Here is a 26,315-nt window from a genome sequence, read left to right on the forward strand (position 1 = left end):
AAATTTAATCTTTACGTTTCTGGCCCTAAAGCAATGGTCCCTACCTGCCTAGTAGGGCACAGCAGGAAAGCTGGGGACTGTCCCAGGTACCTGGAATGCCAACAGCAAAGAGTCACCGTGAAGCTTCGCCTCATGTCAGAAGTATGCAGGTGTACTTCCTAATAAGCCCACTGCTCAGAGACCTTGATGAAGGAGTGACTGGGATGCCCCTTGGGATGGTGTATAGGAGCAGTGAGGAATAGGGACAGTGAGATGAAGAGGGCTACGAGCATTCACAATATTCAGGAGAGAAAAAAACGCTAATGGACTAATTCAGCTTAATTACAATCTCCATAATTACACCACCCTTGGGGGTTGAGTGGGTGGAGAGGGTGTCCTTCCAAGTAAGAGATCACTGGGGAGTTTAAATAAGTGTCATGCATTTAATTATTCAATAAAATATCTTCAAAAATATCTTAAAACTATAGTCATGTAATCTCTACACTCATGAGAGATTACACGAATTTAAATGTGCCATAATTCTCCCAACACATAAGAGGATATACGGTAGAGTTATTTACCTAGTAAAGACTAAGTGATCTGGTTTCCAATTTTCTGCTCTATTCTCAAAATTATTCGTATTCAAACTAAAACCACTTTGAAAGTTTGATGTATTTAAACGAGAAACTACTATTTTTTTTTTTTTAAATATATAAATCTCTAAACTCATATTATAGAAATTTGGAAAATTTGGTCAAATTACACTCTTATACATAATTGTTTATTTCACATTTCATTAAGGATTATAATTTAAAGATAATCAAGAAACCCTGCAAAATCAGTAGCAAAATGAAGATGCAACAAAGATGTAAATTTATAAGATATTCTGCTAAAAACCAAAACACTCCAGTAGACTTAACTGCTCACACTCTGTCAACTAATAGTAGTGATACGTTATTTGCTGGGAGGTGGGGGGCAAGCGAATACATTGCCAAATGGTCAATAAGTGTTGGGTGAACAGATGAATGGATGATTGCAGTTACAATAATCCATATGTATGTCAAATATGTATTTTCCTTCATGTGCTGGAGAGGGAAAAAATAAGAAAAAAGCAGTAACTTCAAGTGCAGATAAACCATTTAGAAGCTTAATAGTGGGTAAACTCCAGATTTAAATTTCACATAACGTCACTTTAGTGGAGCTTCTACGACATCATATTTTATATTGTACATTTCCAAACCATGACATCCAGAAAAGCGATAATTTTAAACATCTTCACCAAAGTTTCCTACTGCAAAAAGTACAAGAACATTACATTGATCAAATATACCATTTGACATGTTTCTAGAGGATAAAGTTTTAAAAATATATATTTTAAAATGTGATATTAAAGTCATTTCACACAGAGTCTAATTGGCTATGGGATTTCACACTAACATTTAGAGTATATAAATATGCCATTTGGTTTAGCTTTATGACATTATCTTTCTCATTTGCAGCATTCTGGAAATATTTCACCTCAACTACATCTCAAATTCCAGTAGGACAAGACTTCATTTTCCATTTAGTTTGCCTCCTCTCCTACCCCACTGTATGTTCTGATGAATAATGGTCTCTACTGATTAAGAAAATCAGAATTTTGTGGAAACACTTTTTCGTTATTACTGATCTTTGTTCTCAATAATATCTCCTGTAATCCATTCCTCATCCAGCCAGCATCAGAAGGATGCTTGTCAGATCCAAAGGATTATGTCACTATCCAGTTTAAAGCAATTCAATTGGCGTCCCACCACTCCTGTAATACAATTCCAAACTGTCGATGTGGTCTTTAGGACCCTGACAGGATCTGGGGTCTGACCTCATTGACCGGTCCTAAACCCTTCTCATTTGGTCATTCAGTTCCTTTAACTAGTTCCTGCCTTGGGGCTGTTGCATTTGCTCTTTCTTACACATGGAAAAACTGTCACCTTGCCATCACTTAAGGTCTCAACTCAAATGCTAGCTCTTCCTGACCACACAGTTCAGCAGCCTTACCCCATCAACTTCCAACACAACACTGTTATTCCATTTTCTTAACACTTCCTTCTTAGTACCTCAAATTTTCTAATTACCAATTTATATGTCCAATGTCTATCTCCGATAGACTCTAAGCTCTCTAAGTCCCAGAAATTAATAGGCAGACCAGCTGGCTAAGCAAGATCAGTGGAAACAGAAAAATAAGAATGTAAAAGCAACAGAAAGCTAACTTCTTAATAATGCCAGATATTTCATATATGCAGGAGAACAGAGAGAGATCTGAGGGGCTGCTGTGGTACAACAAAATCTTTCCTCTCATTAAAAATCTTAAAAATGAAAATTCAAAAGGTTTCCAAATGTAATTAGTAAACTAGTAACCTAAATCACACATAGTTTAACACCACCACAGTGTGCACGAGCATTGTACAAACAGCGCATTTTCACATGAAGTCATGGTTTCCCAACTGCCAGCCACATACATCAAAATTAGGGGTCACTTATCAACTAAATTAGTTGACATGTCTTCGTTTCAAATAGTGAATTTTCAAATAAAATACTTCTGCAATATCTCACCTAATGATCCTCTACTCTTATACATGGAGATTTAACTTTTCATGCTCAAAAATTATTTCTAAAAAGCTTAGGCTGATACATAAGAAAAAAAGTATCTAATCCTGTGAACAGAACTGAAAGGAAAAGAGGAGGAAGCAAGAGTATATCTAAGGGTGCCAGGTGAACACCTTGTCTGCCTCCTGGGCTTTTTCTTCAACTGTCCGTGTTGCCGCCATCTGATGCTTCTCCTTCATGGATAAAATATCCTTGAAAAGATGGTCTCCTTTTCTCTATTGTTTTAAACAATAGACAAAATCAACAAATAAGACGAGTACATCACATCGACAGCAACATAAACATAAAAAAACTGTGTGGGTCAGCGCAACAAACCAGATGAAGCTGCACATACAGGCAGGCCAAAATCTTAGCATAACACACACTGTTTCTCTAGAAAACACAACACTCTAGAGTCCATTGCTGAAATATGAACATTAATATCTTCAGGAAATCAAAAAATAAGAATTTAAGTTGTATATAACTCCATAGGACTCTACCATAGTGTTTTAAATCTTAATATTTTCAAAAGTTTTGTGGGTTTTTTTTCAGTTTCAGCAATTACCTTTGCTCATCTGTTCTTAAAGAGCTACTTTCCTTTCGCTGTCACAAACTTAAAGCAACTAACAGTTTTGCTTTTTAAGAAAAGGTGAATAAAAATAGCATGAGACTATCTAAATCAAAAGTATCCAATTTGGCAACATTCATGCCAGACTTGATGATGAACTTAAAGAGAAGTGAGGAATGTAGTGAAAGGGAAAAGATAAAATTGGACGGTGACACCTTGATACACTTTTTAAAATGTGTATTAAATGTAATATAATCACTGTCTCCTCAAGTACAATAAATGAGCCCATGGAAGTTCTTGGTCGATAAAAGGAGAGATTTTGGAGCATAAGTAAAGAACAGATGTAGATAGGAAGGAATGTAGCAGTATTTTAAGAATATATTCTAAAGGCAATACTTATATTGGTGGTGAGGAGAAGTAAATCATGGAAGTAAAGAGTTTAAAGAGATGTTATGGTTGAAAATGTTTTTAAAACACTAGTCTACATTTCATTACTAGGACATTTCAGTATTAAGTTGTAAGATATAACATTCTCTAAGTTTTCAACAGGATTTATCAGTCTTCAAAGCTAAGTTTAACCCGTTTGTCTCACAGTAATGACCTTAAACCATTCTAAATATGGTCTACATTATTTATTAAGTAAACTTTCTTATTTCAGAAGTCAATATCTGAAAAGCTTACTATTAAATACCATATAATGTCGGTTTCTAACAATTGATTGCCGCTAATTTACTATAATAAAATTGTTATTCTGAAACTATTTCAAGAGTATTTTGAAACTCATACAATTTACCTAAGAACTAGGTCAATGTGTATTACATTTGTTAATAAATATTTAGTATTTTAAAAAATTGTTAGCAATTACATTTAAAACAACAACAAAAAAAACTAAATGAGAACATTTGGTAACTTCCCGAGATTAACATAAGAGAGTTTAACTGAGCTGGAGTGAGACATATAGCCAACAAATAGCTAATGACATACCCCTTGTGTCTGTAGGGACAGAGGTGTGATACGTCGTTTTTCCCATTCATTAGGGCGCGGCTCAGGTGTGGATTCCATAAAATTGCGCTTGAGTTCACTAATGCTAGCCTGATGTTTCAGTATGTCCTCCTGGGCCTTATCCAGGTCCTAGCAATATGTAACGCGATAAAGGTGGGGGATGGGGGGGTGGGGAAATCCAAAAGGAAAAAAAACCCAGTAGGACAAAAATAAAACCAAAAAATAATAATAATAATAAGACAAAGCAAACTTATGATTAAAAAACCATATTAAAGCAAGAAAAATGCCAAGTCTCAAAAGCCATATTATCACCGATGAACAAGCTTAGTGAGTTCCTAAAAATTTGAAAATAAAGCCAATGTGTAATTTTTTTATGATGCACATTTCAAAGGGTTCTAATGTCTTCTCTGTTTAGAATTTTTAAAGAAATAACTATTTACATTATTAGTAGGAAATTATGGAACTAATACTCAAAATGGCTAATAAATCTTCTTTCCAATAGCTAGATTTGAAATGTAGCCTATGACTTTGTTCCTATAAATTCGCTTTTCTGATTAGGGCTACTACTAAAGTTGCATTCTATGAACACAGTAAATTAAGTAAAAATAGAGAAAGGTGCACTGAGAAGCACTTTTGGCTTGACAGGAAAGCCAGATCATCCATCAAGACAAACAACAAAAAAAAAAGGGGGTAGAGGGAATGAATGATTGACTTTTTTCAGGAAGTTCCAGCAGTGGCTTTTAATCCTTAAGGAATAAATAACGGCTTACAGAAGCTGCTTGCATTTGGCCTCTATAAAATTAGTCAATGTCATACTGGTTTCATGTACTTGCCAAATACAAATGTGGGGCCCAATCGCTCCACATACCAAGTGGTCCCTATATAGACAAAGATGCAAGAAAAACTCCCAAGTTGATTTTCACTGGAGTAGGCCCTGATAAGTGGTATTTGTGGGAATCAAAGCTAATTATTGTTCAAGAAATGGTTTTAACTGAATTTTATGTTTTCTTACATTTCAAAAATCACGGGGGCCACCTGTGGATTATAGCTTTCATCCCACTCCCAGAGGAACAGGTCATGCATCTGATAAAATTAGATATTCCATATTCATGCACAAGCATAGTAGCTCACCTATGAGCTTCTATAGCCATTTGCAAAAACTCATGAAAATCTAAACAACTTTGCATGGCATGGAAAAATGACTGTGGCTTGAGATCAGGCACATTTCTTGTACTTGTTCAAAGCAATGTTATGTATTACAATTTAAGGCATTTTAGTAAGTTATGCAAAAATACATTTCCAACAATTATCAAAGCTGCCAAAAGCAACCAAACAGATTAGTCAGATTACTGAGAACTGCAGTTCTCCACTGAATATGTTGCCATTTACTACCCCAAAATAAGGGGAGAAAAAAAGTTCTCGTGTGACACGGGGAATATAATTTACATCCTAATTGAGTGGCTAGATTTTCTTTTTTATCCCATCTCTATTTTTTTTTAATGAAAACAATCCCATTAATTAGCCTACCCTCAAAAAGAATACTTTAAGTGGACCACAGTGCTAATTGCATAGATTTTAGTGTCGCCCTCTCCACTCCAAAAAAAATTGTGAACACAGATCAAGAGTAAAACAATTTAATGACAGATCAACAAATATCTGTTCTGGTTAATGTATATTAAGAATGGGCTCATGTTACTTCAGATTCCACGCCCTGGAGATAACCCATTAGGAGAGAATAAGTTTCCTTATAGAACTTGAAGATTAATGGACAACAACTCTATTTATTCGATGAAATAGAACTTTTTTTCCCAGCTGTCACTTTGAGAACTTCTAGTAGATATATTCCTACCTAAGCCACTTTAAGAGCACAAAGTTGGACTGGTAACATGCACTCCCGAGATGAACTTCCCCCATGCAATTCATGCACTGTGCTTGAAGAACGTTGCCAGCCAGCCTATGCGTGACCTCCCGTCCACAGCAGCCTGGCAGCCATCAGGACAGTTGTTTTCTTAAATTATACAAACCTCCAACATTAAATTGCTATGTCTGACATAAATATTATCCCCTTCTACTCTCAAGGAATTTTTCTGTGAAATTAAATCACACACAGGGGGGAAAAGGCAAATAAACATAAGTGTATCAATCAGCAAGCACCAGAAACAACCCAAAGTTGGGTAAGTCTAAGACATTAAAATAAAAGAGTAATAAAAAATCTTAAGACCCTAACGCCACAACAAGCAAAACTCACAAATAAACCCTGAAAGTGCATCACCCCACACACAATAATAATGGCAGGCAGCAGCCACCAGGTTTTAACTTTGAAGAAAAAATATCCACCTCCTCCAGCTGTGTTTCCTCTTCTTCAATCTTCGCCTGAAAAGTCACACAGCAAATGGCCAGAAAACAATGGAGTATTAGTGGAAACTCTACCATCGGTGCAAAGAAGCTGTATTTGAACGTCAATGGTGAACCAGAATTACCAACCTTTATTGTGCGGCCCTCAGAAGACGCGGAATATTAAGCCACTTTGGTCTTTCTTCACCTACAGTGTTGTGTAAATGATGAAAAAATGATCCTTTGCAAAGGTGGAATGGAGAATGGAAGCTTCGCTCCTTCTCAGTCCCTAGATTATACGCACTATTTTTAAATACTTTTTTTTTTTTTTACTCAGGCATGAAAATATGAGAGTGTAAAAATGGCATAATTCAACCTGTCCCAATTTTAAATATCTGAATCAACTAGTACAAAATATGATGATGTAAAATTTGGCTTTCGCTTTATATCAGGGACAAATGTTCACCCTAGTATTCAGCTTTTCAACATAGATTTCTTTCCTTGAAGGGAAATTGGTTTATTTTGCTACATTCATGTTAAAGTAGTAGATATTTAAAAATGCTCTTTGAAATACAGCCACTTTTCTTTCATAAAATTCTTTAAACAAGAATCGTTGTTCATAGTTGGTCAATTCTCAGTATCTAATAACCCAAAACAATAAATTTCTAAATGTGAAACTAACAAATACTGATGACTACTGACTCAAAGAAAGGAATGACGAGAAAGAAAAATATTGATTCCGATAGCAAAGGAAAGCAGTTTAATCTTTACATGTTAACTGATAACAGAATTATATTGTATATTCTTCTCTACCGAAATGATCATATCAAATCTGAGAGTTCAAAATGTCCTTTCTTTTAAGTCATTCTCATAAGTATTTTTAACTTCTCATAAGTATTTCTGAGAAGTCGGCAGGGAGCTCCAAGAATCTTTTTTATAAGAAGGCAAAAATGAGACACAGTCACTCAAAAATCTGGTAAGAATTATCTTCCAATTCCTTGGTCAACAGTCAATTCTCTAAAATATCCATCTTTGGCATCCTCAGGTAACCTTTAAGAATTGTGGTTTTGCCCATAAGGCCTAATCATAGCATTATCTTCACATTTTTCTTTAGGTTCGCTCTAAATTTTGTGATTTACTCTATGGATTGATAGTACCTACAAGATATGAGACATTAACTCACCAGACCACATTTAGCAAAACAATCAGAAACATAACTGTATACATCGGCACTGACTGGTAGTGCAGAGGCAGCCCTACATGAGTGTAAAATCCTCAAACCAGACATCTAATTTTAAATAAAAGAACACTAAGAGGCCCAGTTTCAGGGCTATATGTTCTAAATTTCCAAAAAGCTGTGTTTCATTTTGCACACACATTTGTTTAAAAAAAAAAGAATATTATCTTCCTTACAAAATACATGAGTGACTCTTTCATATAATTTACATGATTTAGAGTTAAAAAAAAAAAAAACTGAAATTCATCTGGTCTCCAAATACTACAATAATAGAGAGACAAGTTGTTTCTGAGATCAGACCTACAAATGTCATCCTCATATATGTAAGAACAAACTTGGCTTTCTAACAAAATAAATAATACTAAGGAGCTCTCCTAACATACATCAATTACAGTTATGTCCACTGCATCCTATGTTCTATATCAAAACAAAGTTTCCATCCTAAAAGAGCAGAATTAATATCTGTCTGAAAGACAAACAGACCCAATATGGATTAAGGGCAACACAGATTCCCCTTCATCTTTTTTTTTTTAAAGACCTAGTATTTTCTAGATATTTATAAAGCAATCTTGTAATTTTTCTCTAATTTAGAAAGTATGGGACTACTCAATGGATATGAATGGAAAGGAGGTGCCTACACTTATTTCTCATGCACTAAAATGTTATATGTATCAAAATGTGCAGCTCATACTCTATGGAGGGTAATTAATGGTGAAATTTATGCACACGTTTACACTCTACATTTGGAAGGGAATAAGAGGAAGTGTAGTTTTGTTGACTGCACAAATCGAAGCTTATGTAAGAGTGCCAGCAACTGCTTCCTCCTCCTCTGTTCTGTCATTCAAGTCACAGTCATAAGACACATTAAAGGAAGTGGCTTTAGCCTCCAGGTAGCAGAGGGACAAAGCCAGAGGAAGGGAAAAGGTGAGGGAAAAAGGCAGTGACTGAGAAGCAGAGAGAAGTAGTCCGAAGATGAGGATGAGGGAAGGAAGAAACGAAGGAGAGGTGATAGGAACATAGTGCTGGACGTCAGCAGGGAGGAAAGAGACCCAGACCCTGGGGAGGCTAGGGAAAGCAAGATACCCATCTGCATCCAGGAGGGAGGGGAAGCTGGACAGAAAGCATTTGTAGAAACTGAAGGAAAAGTACCCAAACTCAGAATCCTTGTGGTCAGTCTCTTTTAGAGGCTTCTCTTGGGTGGGAGGACAGTCAGTCTGAGAAGACACTAGAGTAGGATGCAAGACAGAATCAAGGGCAGTGACCTCACAGTCCCCTTGCTCTGTTATTTCACTTGTGAAAAGGAGCTCTAAGCTGTCTAGTGTGATCTGGTCGGCCTCCCCAAAGGGGTCTTCCTCTGAAATGTCTGAAAGCAAGTCCATTTCAGGGACTGGCAAAAGGTTTGGGAAAAGAGATGAAGCACCGCAGATGAGTGGTGAAGGTGGGCATATGAAAACAGACTGAGGGAGCAAACCCATGATTGAAGGTGAAATTACACAACATACATTCAAAGGAGAAAGGAAGGCAAGAGAGAAAGAGAAGAAATGGGTAGTTAGTAAACACTTTTACTCTAAAGTAGGGACTGTATTAACACAGAGTAGTTAGAAAATGCATTAAATGATTCATTTTTCAAAAGGAAAACAACTACTTTTACCACATAAAATGTATAGGTATAGACTGAATTATTACTTTTTGACTGGTTGCAAATAGATCCAATGAAACTCAAAGAGCATTATTACTTTTAAAAACCTGGTTGCTGACAGACTTTCAAAACATTAGGCCAACACACCCAGTCTTCAGTGAAGATAAGCAGAACTTCCTTTGGAATTTAAAAGAACTTAAAAAAAAATAAATAACTGGATGTATCATATTAAAGAGGCAAAATGGAACAGAAACTGAATTGCTGAGCTCTTCTGCTTCGGATGTAAGCAGTCATTCTCCTGGGTGCCTCGCTAGCATCATTATAGAAGATTCTGACAACTTTTCAGCAGTTGAAGAATACCTTGTTGGACACAATTTCTGTTATTTTTAACTAAATAACTTTCAAACAAATAATTTTTTAAATACAAAAGTCACAAATTCTGTAACAAAGGTATGCGCTACCTTGCTAGCACGTGCTACCTGAAGCACCTGTCCTTGAGGCATAAGGGTCCACATGGTCCCCTCTCCCTCCCTCTATGCTGGGTATTAGAGGTCAAATTCCTAAGAAACTGACAGCTACTTCATCTGGCAGACTCTTTATAAATTTATGTTGCATGTCTTTAGAATTTTCAAAGTTAAAATTTAGAAAATATTCTAAATCTACAGAATGAATTCTTTTTTCATGTATACTTTCAATGTTACTGATTAAAAAGTTGCTTTGTGTAGATCTGATGAATGCCAAGCCTCTTCAAATCAACTTGTAAGTGACTCTACTTGCCCAAGATAACATAAAATAACAGTGACAAATTTGAAAAGGGGACCCAGGCTACTTCTCCATTCATTAAGGTGTATGTACCAAATAAGGGCCAAAGGCAACACGCCATCTTCACTTCATAAAACAATTATCCTTTGTTTAAGATTTCTTTCTCATCAAGTTATAGATTATTAATAAAAAATATTTTTCATAAAAACCATTTTTGTTCACTTCAAAAATCCAAGTCAACGTAATTAAAATAATCAAATTTTAAAGGTTATACTTTAAAATTTACTTGTAACAAACAAATATAAATTTCAAATCATCAGCTTTTCTATTTGGGGGATTTAATTAAGTAGGATGATTATAAAGAAAGTCAAAGAGGCCAGTCAAATACTTACTTGCCTTAATATAACTTACGTCGAATATTTTGCTTTGAACAATTTTCAGAAAAAGGTTAGAGACTCTCTCCATAGCAGCAAGAGCCTACATATATTTGAAAACTGAGTTAATTATATCAACAGAGACCATACACTGACTGGTTTTAAATATTAAGTTCTGAAAATACAAATGCGACGGATAACCTTTAGTCTAAGTACACATTTAAAATCATGTATCCTACCAATGTGCCATACCTTTCCTTCAATGAGCTGCACATGTGGGGCTCTGGCTGGGCTTCTGATGTCCCTTCTGCCATCCCCGTCTTGGACCATGGCAGTGCTGACAACTCTGCGGCCATATGCCGAAACCTCCCCAGCAGGGCCCGGAAAATCCTTCATAAGACTTTGGTCCACAACACCAATGGGAGCTAGTAAAGAATGATCATTTGGATTACTTTAGGACATTTAAATGGTCAAGCTTTATGGAACTTCCCTCACGTACACAGATAAACAGGCAGCATGTAGACAACAGGAACGCTGCTCTGAAAATAACCAACATATCAAATAAACTCATTTTTAAACTTTTACCAAAGTCTAAAAGTATTCTGAATTAGTTTTGTGATGGATAAACTCTGATTGTGGAATTGGCCAGTAGAAGGAGCTCTAAGACCAGCTGAAACGACAGTCAGAACAATAGGACAGATTTACAATGCGAGCAATATTTTGATTCTCTAGGGTTTTGTTGATTTTGCCTGAACTTATTTCTAAACCATTTACTACAATGAATAATTATCTATTTATTAAAATGATTTGTTTCAATAAGTTTAAAGAATTCTATCATAAAGGAACCTTTCATCTGAGGATGCCATTTAAAATTGTGACAGGACAGATTTTAGGGAATTCTATGTTTATGTTTTATAGTTTTAATTTTTCTAATCTCCCTCCTGAGTGCCTCAACTTGACCTAATGATAAATCTAATACATAGACACCCTCCCATCTCAGCAAAACTTTGATCCACACCCTCACATGCCACATGCCCTGTCCAAAACTCCTTCCCTAGTCCTGCCTTTTTTTTTGCCACTTTCATACTTGCGCCCAGTTAAATCAAGCCAGAAACCTTGAAATCTCTTCCCCCACCCCTCAACCCCAGCAAGTACAACGGAGTCCTTGGATCTATTTCTAAATGTGGCCAGTTCTTCCATCTGTATTTTACCATCCAGATCCCTTTTAAGACTTTCACAGCCATTTAAGTACTCATAATTTTGAAAGCCCTCAGAAAATCATAAAAGGAACTCGCATTTTATATTAAGTATAATTATATTTTCCAGTTATTTTTAACTTTTGAGAAGACTAATAATTTTCCCTTGGAAAGTTTGTACCTATGAGTAACTTTTAACTTATGATTTCTAATCACCCTTACGCATACTGAGAAATTACTGCAAAACGGGAAAATCTGACCTAGAAATGGTTTCAGATGTAATATCAAAATTTTAATAAATTTCAAATTTAAAGTTACATGATGACATTGATAAAAAGTTGACTCTGCATACTTTTAAACATTTACTAATTTCAGTTTGCAGGGGGCTTTTTTTTTGGTTAGTTTTTGCATTTTGAAGCAAATAACTTTTATCTGTTCTTAAAAACTCTCAGAACCCCAAGAATCTTGTGGGCCTCAGGCACTGAGCTCATGGTGCCAAGGGCTGACTGACCTGTTATTACCTAAGGCAAGAACAACACTACTCTCACCTGGACTAATCCCAAATCTATGGCCTGCTTCCTCTCTAATCATTTCCAACATTGCACCAAGTGATTGTTTAAACAAGGCAACGTTGTGCTTTTATGTGCTTGCATAAGTGTGTACACATGTGTACACACGCACAACCCTACAATGGTTTCCTCCAACACCTAGACTAAAAAACACATTGTTTACTGTAGCCTGGAATGTATCAAGCTCTTCCTAATCTTATAACCTTCACACTTGCTGCTCCTGTTACTTGCAATGCTTTATTCTCCTTCTCATTTTTTAAGACTCAACTGAAATGGTTCTCCCTCAGATAGGCCTCCCTTCCCTGAAGACCCAATCTAACTAGTGCCCCTGTTTTTATTTTCCACTTTTAGGAAATCATTGCTTCCCTCTGCTCTCATATACATCTCAAATGCATCGTGGTTGTTAGCTTTCTCAAATGACTGATTTGCCTACTTTTTGGTTTGATTTTCCAATCTCAGAACCTCACTGTTCTAAAAGAGCTGTTCTAGATTTACTTTTATTTTGATATTTGATCTTAGATATCACACTGATTTTACATTTGATATAATAAGATTTAATTTGTCAAGCTTTAAAGTAATACACACATTAGTCTAGCCTAATTTAAAAACTAAACAGGAAAAAGAAAATACGACACATATCAACAATGAAAAAAAGGTATATTGATGGGGAGTGGTGGGGAAAATAAAGCTCAGTACCAGGCTTTGCTTTGGGGGAAGGGGGAAAGGAGAATGTAAGCCTTAACCAAATAGTTCACTGGCTGTCTGGCACTGTATTGGTATGAAAAGCCTTCTATTTCTCACAATAACACAATCATCCTTTTGATAACTTGCCCATCTGATGAATTACAGTGTCCAGAACACAAAACGAAAAATAATGGATTACTGTGCCATGTTTGTTGCTTTTTTTTTACTTGTAAAAATCATTGTTTTCAGATACAGACCTATTATAACCCTCTGCAATAATTGCCCATATAAGATGGTAGATTTCCTTGAGCACAGTTGATATACCTCAAAGAAAACACAGTGGTTTACTCTGATTTTTAAACTCTAAAATTTGCAGTATAAGTTATAAAGCCTCATAGTTGAAAACAAAGGCTGAAACAGATAGCGTTCCAGAAAGAGGAATGATTTCTCTTAGGGCATTAAACAACAGTGATTGCATTTACTCAGCACTTATATAAACTCTCTGTGGCAAGAGGCAAGGCTTGTGAAATGTTTAGAGTGGGCACATTTTTCAGATTTACTGAGAAAATGCTCAGTTGTTAATTAGCTAAAAGATACATTGACACCTATTGTGCATTAATAATTCACTAAATTTAAATTACTACATTTGGGAATGTGGACAGTTTATGGTCTTCTTGCACTCATTTTGTGTGGTCTCATAAAACCATACTGAAGACTTCCCAGAATCAGGGTTTAATAACTACATATACCAAAATGCCCATCAACAAACCCTGGGAAGTATCTCCATGTATAAGCCGGGATTTGTTTTCCAAGTTTACTCCAGGAAAAAAGAGATCAAGGCCAAGGAGTGTCAATCCTTCACTAATGAGAGAGAGCATTTTTATCTATTAGCATATTCAGTCTTTTTAATTATTTAAAATATAAGTTATTCAAATTCGGATTTAAGAATGATTATCAGTAATAACAAGCGATCAAAAAAGGTTTTTGCGGCTAACTAGTAAAACAGAAAATTTTAAATTTAATATGACTATGTATGTGTTTTGAGATCAACAAAAAATGTTGGAAAACTACTTATTCTGGTAGTTATCCACAACAATTACGGTTTTTAGGTATAAAAAAATTAAGTACTTCATAAAGCATTCTAATATAAAATTAACTCTTATAGAAGACCTGCTATTAACACAAAATTAGGGTAATAAGATACATATATGAAAGGAAGCAACAATTTATTTCCATGTATAATTTATATAAAAACTACAAATATATAGCTAATTAGAATTCTAATAGTAAAAATATATAAATTTATACGTACCTCCCCTCGGGTGAAAGAACAAAGGAACATATTATATTTCCTTTTTGTTAAAAAGCTTTATTTAAACTGATCTTCTGAAACTGTGAATGGTTTCTCATAGGCTGGAAAGTTTGGTAAGCTTCAGTCAGAGTTTTAAACTCATAAAAATTTGAATGTTTTAAGTTCCTTTGAATACAGGTTCAGATGTTACTATACCAAAAAACTGTTGGAATTACATTTTTGCTCTTAACGAATTCAAGAAATTAAGCCACATAAAAGACATCACGATTAAGTCAGACCAGTAAAAATGTGCTTATCCAACAGCTCATCAGTGAGAGCTCTTAGCTAATATTTGTGTGCATTGACAGTATAAAGAAAACAGGTTCAGAATGACAACTTCAAAACACTACCAAATTTCCTTGTGCGTGTAAGAAATAGCATTTTATTTACTCAGAAAAAAATGGTTATTCCTCCAGGGTATTTCCAGGGGCCTTATTAACTAGATCAACATTTTCCGATTTCCCTGGATTAGAAAGATTTATGGAATCCCAAACTACCATAAATGTGTTTACCTCCATCTAGACTCCTGGAGACTCGTTTACTGGAGGAGCGCTCAAAGTGGGGCGCTGGCCTGTCGATGAGGGTGCTTGCCTGGCGGGTCTGGGCTTGGGTGCGGCCGCTGTAGCGGAATTTGGACCCCAAGGTCAGGAACTTGGCCTTTGGTGGCTGCTCTGGAGACACAAGCCTGGAGGGGTGAAAGGGAAACAAAATTAAAATTGTGCTTGGATTTCACTTTAAAACTATATATTTTAATATCTCATTTTATTAAGAATAATTCCTCAACCAAAAAAAAAAAAAAAAAAAGCTGCCTGAAGTTTCCAATGAAAAAGAACATTATTTATAGACCTTCCTACATACTGAGCGTTATGATAGTGATAAGATGAATAAATCCACATTCGTGTGTATATTCATGAACATTTTCCTCAACCTAAGCAAAAATGCAGCTGTTCTCAGTGTGTATCAAAGGTTATTTGTATTAGCTTAAATCGTTTAGATAAACACATATGTCTGAATTCTTGCTCCTCGCTGTAAGTGCCAAGTAGCAATCCATTACCATTAGTAATTCTTAATATTTATGTCTATTTCTCCTGGGAAAGAACATCTAACTCAAGAATCTGTTCCATCAAGTGATGCTTTCCCATGAAGAACACAGCATATGGCAGATCCACAGAGATGACTAACATCCTTTCTTGCCAGCACAATTCTAATGCTTAAAGCCGGGTTCAAAATGAATGAAGTCAGACTTGATGTCAAATACTTCCACATATGCAAAAACATGTAGTTAGCCAATGAGCCAATTTTGTCTGTAATTTCCTCACTTTCATTGTCTGACCAAGAGTTGGCAAAGCATCTTAACAAAAAGATAAATCTCAGAGCTCTAGTAGAATTTAAAAAAAGCTTTAGTTGACAATTCCACAATATGGAGACCACCACCAAAATTCTCCCTATCATTCATTCTCCAAAGAAGAGTGATTTTTTAAAGAATTCTTTACCATTTCAAGTATTTCTAGACCTTCTACCCAATGTTTTCAAAATCTTATTCTGCTTATAAGCAATAAAGAAAAGATTCAAGTCAAGGTAAAGCTACATGTAATAATACAAGAAATGATCCTCCATTAATTCAGGATTCTCAATAGTATCAACACAGAAAACAACATGTTAGAATTAAACTGCTGAAAGAAGAATTAATATACTCTGGCCCCTTTAATTTATTCATGTAGAGTAGTAGAAGTATTTCTTGAAAACACCCATTTTCTGCCAATAGACATTCAAAAGAGACACAGTTAATGCCAGTGCCTCAAACTGTACTTTGGAAAAAGCTGTATACTCTTAAATTAGAGTGCCAGAATACTAAAAATTTAGGCCAGAAAAGAACTCTTGTCTACACCCTGTCTCCTCTTTCTCTAACAGCTGAGGAAACTGACATACAGAAAGATCAGTACTTTGGTCACATGACTAACAGAGACAAGGTGAGAAATGTGGCCATTATCCTGCACTGTCTCCTGATGGGTTGGTTGAATACAGCCGGGTTTCCTTACACTGCAGTCCAGCTAAATACAATCTAAGAATGCTGTGTAAGAAAGCAATGACCTATAGAAAAAAGGGTCATTGGCAAGCTCGTCAGTGAAATAATTAATAAATGCTCACTCTGCTTGAAAAACAAGTTGGCTAAATTACATTTATTTATCATCTATTCAAGAAGTAGTGTCTGTAGCTATTGGGAGTTCAACCAAAGGTAAAAAGAGACATTTCTAAAGAATACCTCAGGAGAAATATGCATCAGTGACCCAAATGGAATCTCTCCCTCTCCCACTAAATTTAAAAAATTAAACAAAAGACAAGTGTTGGCAAGGATGTGAAGAAATTGGGACCCTTTGCACACTGTTGGTGGGAATGCAAAATGGTGCAGAAACTATGGAACACAGTATAGAGGCTCCTCGAAAATTTAAAAATAGAACTACTACATGATCCACAAATTCTACTCCCGGATACTTACCCAAAAGATTTGAAATCAGGATCTCAAAAGATATTAGCAGTCCCTTGTTTATTACAGCACTATTCATAATAGGTAAGGTGTGGAAATAACCTAAACATCCACTGACAGATGAATGGATACAGAAAATGTGGTATATATACATACAATGGAGTACTATTCAACCTTAAAAAAAGGACACTCTGCAGTAGGTGACGACATGGATGGACCTTGAGGACATTCTGCTAAGTGAAATAAGTCAGACACAGAAAGATAAATACTGTATGATCCCATCTATGTGAGGTATCTAAAACAGTCAAATTCACTGAATTAAAGAATGGAGAGTGGTTACCAGAGGTTGGAGAAGGGGGAAATTGGGAATTATTAATCATCAAGCATAAAGTTTCAGTTAAAATAAACAAGCTCTAGAGATCTGCTATATAACACTGTATCTACAGTCAACAATAATATACTGTACACTTAACATTTGTTAAGAGGACAGCTGTCATGTCAAGTGATCTTACCACAATAAAACAAAACTAAAAAAAGAGAGAAAGACTGGATGTGAAGAGGAAAGTGAGACTAGGGTATTCGGCACCCTTCCGTAGGTTTGCCTCAATTGACTATATCTCTTAACCAAAGGTCATGTCTTCCTGGAATGAGCGACTTCATATAAGGATTTACTCTCATTTTCAATTTTCAAAATATATAAATCCAAGAAAAACAAGAAAAATATTTTAAAGGCAGATATACATCACAATGCGAAAGAAAGAAAGTCCTTTACTAGAAAATTTTTGTTTTACTTATTTCAAATTGAGATAACATACTTTCTTGCCTGACTGGCACTGGTGATAACACACATAAAATATTAGCTTGCAGATTAATTTTCTAATGACAAGGAAATCCTTCAGTAATTAAGCTGCAATTAAATAGAAACACACTTCAAAACAAAAAAGGGTTGACTTGACCACAGACATTTATTAACTTTCTCTAAGAGAATTTTTTTTGGTGATTTAATTCAATGGTTATATAAACAAATTTTCTAAGAAAATGTAGACCGAGCAACAAAATATTTCAATACTATCACTTCAAGATCACCTTATTTCCTTTTGATGTCATTTTTATTTTCATATCAGATCCTATCTTCATAAGAATAACATCAAAACCACTACAAAGCATCTATCAGTTCACTTTTGAGAATTTAAAAGCTATAAGGGACTAATCATCATAAAGTACGAAAGGCCTTGAGCAAGATGATCTAAGTAATGTTGCATTACAAAGGATTTCAACTCTTTCATATTTTACTGTTTAAGAAGTGTATTAACATTTTAATTTTATAAAACTCCTGTCATTACAAATCAAATATTATTAATGTTTATCTCTGAGAAATAAAGGAACGTTTTAAGAAAACCCACATATCAATTACTAAATCAATCATACATTTAACCAGTGCTACCAGGTTTCCATGAAGCTCTCTAGGAAGTGTCTGATGACACTAATTCACTTGGGATTACCCTGGATTTACAATGCCAAGTTTAAATGGCAGTTTAATGTAAGTAGAGAATCTCATGTTAATCTTGTTTATATATCACTGCCAACAAAAAAAGGTTTGAGAAAACACCAGGAAGCCTATCAGCTGCAGATATAGTTTGGAAGTCTAGCATAGTGCATATTCTTGTGGATACTTAGAGCCACACTACCTGGCCTTGAATTCTATCTCCACCCATTACTATTTATATGACAATGGGCATGTTTCTTAATTTCTGTGTTCCTCACTTTCCCCTTATGTAAAGTGAAGACAGTAGCACCTGTCCCATAAGATGCACTGTAAAGATTAATAGAATTAATCCATGTATAACTTAGAATGGTGATGGGCTCTAGATTATTACGTTCTTGTTCCACTAGTAATAATCTAGCCGAGTGGCTATCAATTAATACAAAGATCTGTTTATCTTTTAATGGCTTCAATCTGAAAGCCATTTTAATTTTCTAAATAAATCACCTGCATCTTTTATGATAAACTAGAATAACAAAATCCACTGATTGAAGTCAAAGCACTCTGCAGACAAATTAGGATCTGTCCTTTCTGTGTTAGATATATGTTTTATACCATTTGTGAGCAAAGTTACACAAGGATTAAAGATATAAAAACACTTATATTAAACTAGTCTACTTTTAAACTGGAGTCTGTGGTATGTTAGCAAAAATAATGAAGGGACTTCAGGCTTTGCAGGGCTAACAGACAACTCGGAAACACTTGATTAGAACACAAGAAGGAAGACAGTGCAGAGGTGAAGAGTGTGTGCTTTAGAATCAGAGAGCTGGGTCCCCACCTCTGCTCAGCTTCGCACGGGGGTGAGGAATACATGAGATGGTGTGATGTAAAAAGTTCCCTACTGACATCAATATGAGCTCAATAAATGTTAGCATTTGTCATTTCTAAAATGATTATGCTTTTATTATCATTATTTGACAGGGAAGCCTGCCTTTTTTCCTGCCTGAACTTGTATCACTCAACTCATAAATGTAATCTATGAGCTTTATTTGAAGCAGGCTCATGTTGTCTTAGGAGAAATTTGTCATGGCTATCAAGAGAAATTGTAAACTTTGCAAAGATTTAAATGATAAGTGTAATTAAATCAGATGGATTCAAATATATTTTATGGGCTGCATTTCTCCTCTAAAATGAGTATATGAGAGCAGTCTTAGAAATAGATAAATAGAATAAATAGCTCACTGTGGTACTGCACTAAGAATAATGAGGAGAACGGTGATAGTGATGATAAACATTATTATATACCAGAAATGGTTCTAAGTTTGTTTCATGTGTATTAGCTCATTTTCTTATCACATGGATGATGAAAGAGATACTTAGAAAGGTGGAGCAACTGACTCACAGTCACACACCTAGTATGTGGAGGGACAGGGTTAGACCCTAAGAGTCCAGAGCAAAAAGTTTAAATATGAAGGGTCTAGATACGCAGCTATATATACCACACTAACAGTACACTGAGGAACTGGAGATAATGAAGATCAGTGAAGTACTGTTTGCCAAGAAAAATAATGTAAGAAATAGGCCTTTGAAGAAAAATATGAAAAGAGATAGGAAACAAGCTAAAGAAGGCTAGACGATCTATGGAGATCTTATCCTTTTATGGTGTTTAAGGGGGCATGACATAGGCATGTTTATTGGCCGAAGAAGAAGTCAAAGGCAGCCACTGGATTACACAATTTACAAAACACAGTCCTATGTGAGGCACGAAATGAGGGATCAAGGCAGAGAGATGAGTACTTTTTTCCTTGAGACAGGAGAAAAAGAAAAGAATGAAGGGAGAGGAGAATGATGCTTAATTAAAGGCAGGAGGAGGAAAAGAGAAGGTGCATGAAATCAACAATGCTCATGGCCCACAGCTTCTATTGTCAGTGTACCACAAAATGAAGGGCACCTGAGCAGAGAGGCAGGGGTACCTCTCTGTATATTTGGAATGAGAACAAAAGTCAAAGGATTGACTACCTGATAGCACCAAGGATCCCACTTATATGGAACTGGTATATCTGGAATAGCACTAACTCACAGAGTCGTATGATTTTCTCTTATAAAGAATGAGTGTGTTTTTCAGGATAGTTGTGCTATTTAAAGTATCACTTGACAGCACATGCACAGAAATAGTGAGGTCAGGACACAGGACTAATCCAGGACCAACAGATCAGTGGATCGATGTGCCAAAAGAGCAGGGGCTTGAGGGGTTTAGAACACCCCTGACAAAGTAACAAAGGGGCAGACCACAGGGTTCAAGCTGGTCTGGAAAAGAAGGTAAGCAAAAGGGAGCTGATAAGACCAACTAAACGAAACCTGAGATGAGTGATAGTGGAAAGAAGAATGGCAGCCGGGTTAAGAGAGTGCAGTGGTGGGGGAAAGAAAGGTGATTGTAGTTAGAAAGTGGACTTTTAGATCATCGTAGTGGCAGACAGTTCGGAGTGATGACAAGGCATGGCTTGAGTAACAGAAATAGACATAGGAGTGGACTCTGCAGACAAAGATTTGACACTGAGGAGAGCAAAGGGCCACATAAATCAGTGTTGCTACATCTGCCACACTCTCCCCTCCATCACCTCCCGGTATGTCAAGGGCACCATAAACTGTTTTAATTAATTTTAGCCTGTTTTCTTAAAATTACCTGTAGAAAGTATGATGTTCCACGCATACTTTCCATAGCCTTTTTGCAGCTCGATGGTTCGGCAGTTTGAATCCAATGGTGCTTTCAAACTGTTCCAGCTAGAATAAATTCAGAAAATAAATCGGCATATTTCTTTAAGAATTAATTAGAAGCTACTAAACAACATGAATTCAGATTTTCTTTAAGAAGTAATTCTTCTTGAAAAGGTAAATATACCTAATATAATTAATTATACGAAATGGATATTTCATAGAAACAGCAATAACTAGTTTCTATGAAGAGCAGGTATACTACTGACATAAACCAACTATCCTTCAACATCCACTAAAACTCATCTTACCACTTTCCTATTGATCTCTGCCACCTACTTGATTCAACAACAAAAGAGTCTCCACTATGTGGCAGGTACTTACTACCTTTTCTCTTCTGTGAAATGGTGGCTGTTGCTTGTTTTTTAGCAATAGGAATGTATATATATATATATATATACAGGTTTATCATCAAGAATCCTGACCTATTTTCACCGTGGAGGAATAAAGAATAGTTCATTTCCTTAAATTCAGTGGAAAAGAATTCAGTTAGCTCATGGCCATAAAGGAGAACAAAGCCTGATCAGATAAGCCAAGGGCTACATGACATGCTTACCTCTGCTGGCCTAACTTTAATGTAGAAGTTACTGCGCTTATAGGAAATTTTCAAGATTTTCGGCCAAGCAAAACGATTGATTCTCAGTCTGTCTTTGTAAATGAGAAGTCCATTAGCACACACGCCCAGCTTGATGTCCACACCTTCTGAGTCCTGCCAAGCATAAGCCATTTGACCATGGTTAGAGCTGTGAAAGTTATACTGACCAGGAAGCTCATTAGCCCTCTCAAATCACAACCAGGAATACCAATTTAATAGGTTTGTATTTTGATTTCAGTGACAGCAACACAAATTAATAGAAATGGTAGGACACACAACACATCTTAAATCTATTCATTTTCAGGGATCACGTTTGATTTGCCAAAGAGGACAGGACACAACATGACTACGGGGCACAATAATCTTCAAAAGACATAACTCATGTCCTTGAGCTTGTTTCTAAGAGCTAAAGGGGAAGAAATGAAACAACTCGATTTAGATATCCTAGAGGCTATTCCAGACCTTGGGGACAGTATATTGGCCTAAAGTGTGTTCAGCTATTTAACTTTAGACAAATTTTTCTCAGATGGATTATTCTAGCTAGTAACTATTAAAATTATGTCTATATCATGCAAAACACCAATCCCTCACAGAAATTTTCTTCTAGGCTGACAGTGTTGAAATCTTTGGATTCTTTCAAGTAGTTCTTCAATAACTCAGAGTGCTGACATCCAGTTCTCATTATGGCATTCCTTTGGCTGGCATATTTCAAAGGACTGCAGGCTGTTCTTGAACTTATTAAAAGTTTGATTTCCCCAGTGTTTTAATTTGGAATAGATGACAATCTAGAATAATCCCAAGCCTGAAAGATTTTAAAATATCAAATGAGTTTATAGACAAAAGTAAAAAATTGGCTCCTTCGACTAGTGTTGAAGGTTATTATATGTGCAATATTCAAAATATATACTGTTTATCTTTAAGGGAAAAACTAGATCTCATTTAAAATATATAAAGCTGAAAAATCTTATTCAGAGTTATTCAGAAATCATTAACATGGAACAAATTCTCACAGAACACGCTGAAATGAACACCACATTTAGTCTAGGTCTCAATGCAATAAAAGTATAAAAGTTCCCAATGCAATAAAAGTATAAAAGTTCTCAATGCACTAAATGTTTGCCTTGTTACTATGAACAATTTAACAAAATTTATATTGTTTTAAAAATAGAAGTACAGTATTAGACAACTGATGCCAATTGCTTTTGCTGCTGCTATGTGAATAATTCATATATACAAATAAAATTACATTAGACCATCTGAAGAGATTTAAAGACCTAATCCATAAGGTGCTTTATTTGCCAGTATCTTGGCAGCCACAATTCTCTCTAGGAACAGTGTAAAAAGCTGGGGTGAAATCAGGCACAGGTGCCCAAGCAACTTGGCACCAGACACAATTGGTGTGTTTGCCAAAAACATCACTGGCCATGGCCACAGGGAGCAGGCGGAAGATTGCCCAAGACAGCATGTTCTCACCACAAGTAAGGAGGCAACCCTCATTTGAAACATTGAACAAAGCCAGCTCTAGTCTGAAGCAATCCATAAACAGGACACTGAAGTTATTTTATCTGACTTAAAAATAAACACAATCTGGATCCAAGTAAACCAGCTGATCTTCGGTTGTTCCACGCATTGTTTTAGAATTATCAGTATTTGTATGAATAGAAATTTATAGATAAAGAATAAGAAGTGAAAGAGAAAACAACATGTCTTAGTTCTCCATATCTGACTCCTGCCATTCAGCAAGAAAGTCAGAAAAATAAGCTAATAAAAAGGGAGCATCTTTCTGCCTTGCTCACTGACTCAGGAAGCTGCCCCATTAGGATACCAACAGGATCTCATGCCCACTGACTTCTGAATGGCTATGGAAAGTTCTCAAAAATCAGAGAGAGGAGGGAGAGAAGGGGGAATCTAGGTTCTAGGTATTTTTAATACCTAGATCCCCTCACTGTATATTCACACCATCAGGCTGGCTGTGTCCTTGACAATCTCAGCTTCTCTCAAGACAGCCCTCTCCACACAGGCCTCTCCTGGGTCCCAGCCACCACCTTTGCCCTCACCCTTTCAGATCCAGAGAATTTAAGAGGGCTGCTGTTATATTACCTCAGAAGTATCACTTCTCTTGTGTTTCCCCTGCACCTTTCTCAAGAGTCCTTTAAATAAATACCCTTCAACTTGTCCTAACGTGAATGTGCCATTAAGAACTCTTTTGGTAGTAAAATATTAACTTAAAAAATTTTAAATGTGATCTCAAGACAATGAAAAATGTATAAAGGCATAAAAACTACATTAAAAGTTCTTTTAAATTGCTACGGATATTTTCAATGAGCTACAAATATCTTGCTTATCAAATATTATCTGAGTACATCACATGATAAACAGAATGAATGAATAAATGCTACTGCCCAATATTTCAAAAGTCACCTGCTCCTAACCACAGAGTATATCATATAATCTGGGCTTCCTATGCCACATCTAAGGATTGACAGGGTGTTTTAAAAGCAGGCAACCATAGGTTCCCTCAGCATGTTGAGTTGACTCCAGACATATTTTTCAAAACCAAATCTTTCTTTCACCTTCCCTCTTGTTCTCCTTGACTCTCGCCACTATATGATCATCCAAACTAGGATCACTATGCAGGTGATGTTTATTACTGGCATCCTCCCATCCCAACCCACCTCACCTTCTCCTATTACTTAGCTCCATTGTTTCATTCTTTTCCCATCTCTCAAATAAGATTGAAGGTGCTGCATCATCACCTGGAGCCTGGGCCAGCTGACATTATCTTACAAGGTGCAAAACAGACCTACAGGGAGAAGCCCAGCTCCAGGGCTCCTTTGCAGCCCCTAAGCTTTTTGGACAGTGGTCATATCCATGCCACTTTTGCCCTTTTATGGTGGCTAGATCTGCTCTCCTCTCCTGAGACAGAGGCAGGAGAGGAAGTTGGGGTAGAGGCAGCACTTGGCATAGCTAAAGCTGAGACGGAATAAACCAGGATGAAGGACCAAGAAGGTTGACAAGGTAAGTCTTAGGATATGTGCAAATGAAAGAGTATTAATTTAAAAGATTGGGAAAAGAAGGAAAAAGTAGGGGGAGAATAAACGGACTCTCCCACAACTATAAATCCCACAATTAGTTACCTAAAGAACTATTATAGAGGCCTTCAGGTAAAGGTGAGTAGCCTTTTGCTGAAGATGAACTTGGCTATTCTGACACTGGAACCCTCTCAAACTTCAGTTAACAAACCGGAAAGATGCCACCTCCCCATTACAGTACCTTGGCATGATGTAGGTCAACACCATACATGGAAAGCCTCTTTGCATTTTCTAAGAACTGAGAATCAGCTTGTGCTGGAGATAAGCCCCTGAGAATCAAAAGAAATAATGTTATCTTATGGTGGATGCAAAGCAAATGTGGCCAAAATAGGGAAAGGGGTGTGTGAGCTTGGAGAGTTTGGGGTGGCGGGAGTAACGCTGTTAAATTTGTAGACAAATAGAAAACAGGTAAGAAGGCTCAACGCTCAACCTCTAGCATTTTTCTCTTAAGATCCTCTAATACAAATCTGTTTATTACAAGGAGGTATACCCCCACTTTTGCCCTTTGAGTAAAACTGGAATAAAGTTAGTAAGAAAATATTTAAAGTCAAATAGTACATTTATTTTTTTTAAAGAAATGTCAATAATTGTAGTCTGTCTAAAAATTTCTAATCACTAAAAGTTCTCTTAAAATCATTTCAGTCAAAATTTTTGAAAAGTTCAATTTTTCAATATGGTACAAATTATAATTTTGTAGCTAGAGTTTTTAAAACTTGTGCTTAAAAAAGCCATTTTGTTTTCAAAACAGATATAAAAGTTTTCAAAGTGTGATATGGTATTTATGTAATTAAGTAATCCTTAGTTTAACCAAAGGTCATCTTCTGTGGATAGAGAAATCACCTGTGTATTTCAGTTATTTCTCCTGTGTCCATCACCACCCACTTTTCTGATTCAAATCCTGATGCCTCATCATCTCCCTGACTTTCTTATGAAAGACGGTAATAAAAAAAAAAAAACAATTAAAAGGCAGAAAAAATATATAGTAAATGCCGAACAAGTATGTCGGTATGTCTGTTTCAAGTGTGTGTGTGTGTCTGTCTATCAGTCAAGGAATAAGATTGAGTGATAATAAAAAGGAGATGTCATAGTGAAAAGCAAATTTTTCCAATAATGAAAATATTTAGCCTCATGAGTAAAGTTCCTTGTATGACAGTCATAAAAACCATAAAAGGGTATCTCGGGGGCTACAAGTTGTCTTGATCAGTCCTAGGTGAAGTTCCAAAAGGAAAAAACTAGATAATCCCATAAACTATGTTCAAATGTCTAGTAAGTTTTATAAGAGAAGCCATTTAAATCTTCCATGGCCCTTCTCTCTCCAGTTAGCAAGTCAACAGACCTGTGGGTTTTATGCAGCTCTATTACTTTCTCTTCCAGCTCCTTTGTCTGTGTGGGGGCAAACTGGAAGTCACTGAGGTCATGACTGGCATGCTCTTCTGGGTCATAGTCTCCAAGTTCAGCCTGCAGTGTGTAAGATCCCAGGAGGGCATGAGTCACAAAAGAGCAGGGCAGGCGGCCAGAGGCAATGTCCTGCCGGAGCTGAAGGCACAAGAAGTATCTGTGAGGAGCAGGGG

General features: G+C 36.2%; 2 protein-coding genes across 14 annotated transcripts in view; both read right to left on the reverse strand.

The window, feature by feature from the left end:
* The window catches only part of EPB41L2 (erythrocyte membrane protein band 4.1 like 2), a 193,307-nt gene that overhangs the window by 29,516 nt on the left and 137,476 nt on the right, over positions 1-26,315 (reverse strand). For 6 of the 13 annotated variants that reach the window (XM_039849922.1, XM_039849920.1, XM_039849923.1 and 3 more), the window contains exons 7-16: positions 26,081-26,299; positions 24,926-25,013; positions 21,614-21,766; positions 20,969-21,066; positions 14,830-15,002; positions 10,770-10,942; positions 6,509-6,544; positions 6,196-6,258; positions 4,154-4,300; positions 2,736-2,837 (exon numbers count right to left, since the gene is read on the reverse strand). In XM_039849922.1, coding sequence (XP_039705856.1) covers positions 2,736-2,837; positions 4,154-4,300; positions 6,196-6,258; positions 6,509-6,544; positions 10,770-10,942; positions 14,830-15,002; positions 20,969-21,066; positions 21,614-21,766; positions 24,926-25,013; positions 26,081-26,299 — 1,252 coding nt within the window. The remainder of the gene's footprint in view (positions 1-2,735; positions 2,838-4,153; positions 4,301-6,195; positions 6,259-6,508; positions 6,545-10,769; positions 10,943-14,829; positions 15,003-20,968; positions 21,067-21,613; positions 21,767-24,925; positions 25,014-26,080; positions 26,300-26,315) is intronic. The other 7 variants (XM_039849928.1, XM_039849926.1, XM_039849927.1 and 4 more) reach the window with 4 other exon arrangements.
* LOC120592318 (uncharacterized) lies at positions 6,752-10,763 on the reverse strand. Its single transcript, XM_039849934.1, has one exon. It carries the CDS (start codon positions 9,215-9,217, stop codon positions 8,537-8,539), a length of 681 nt encoding a protein of 226 aa, XP_039705868.1. The 5' UTR covers positions 9,218-10,763; the 3' UTR covers positions 6,752-8,536.

Source organism: Pteropus medius, unplaced genomic scaffold (genome assembly GCF_902729225.1).
Source record: "Pteropus medius unplaced genomic scaffold, Ma_sr-lr_union100, whole genome shotgun sequence".
NCBI lineage: Eukaryota > Metazoa > Chordata > Mammalia > Chiroptera > Pteropodidae > Pteropus > Pteropus medius.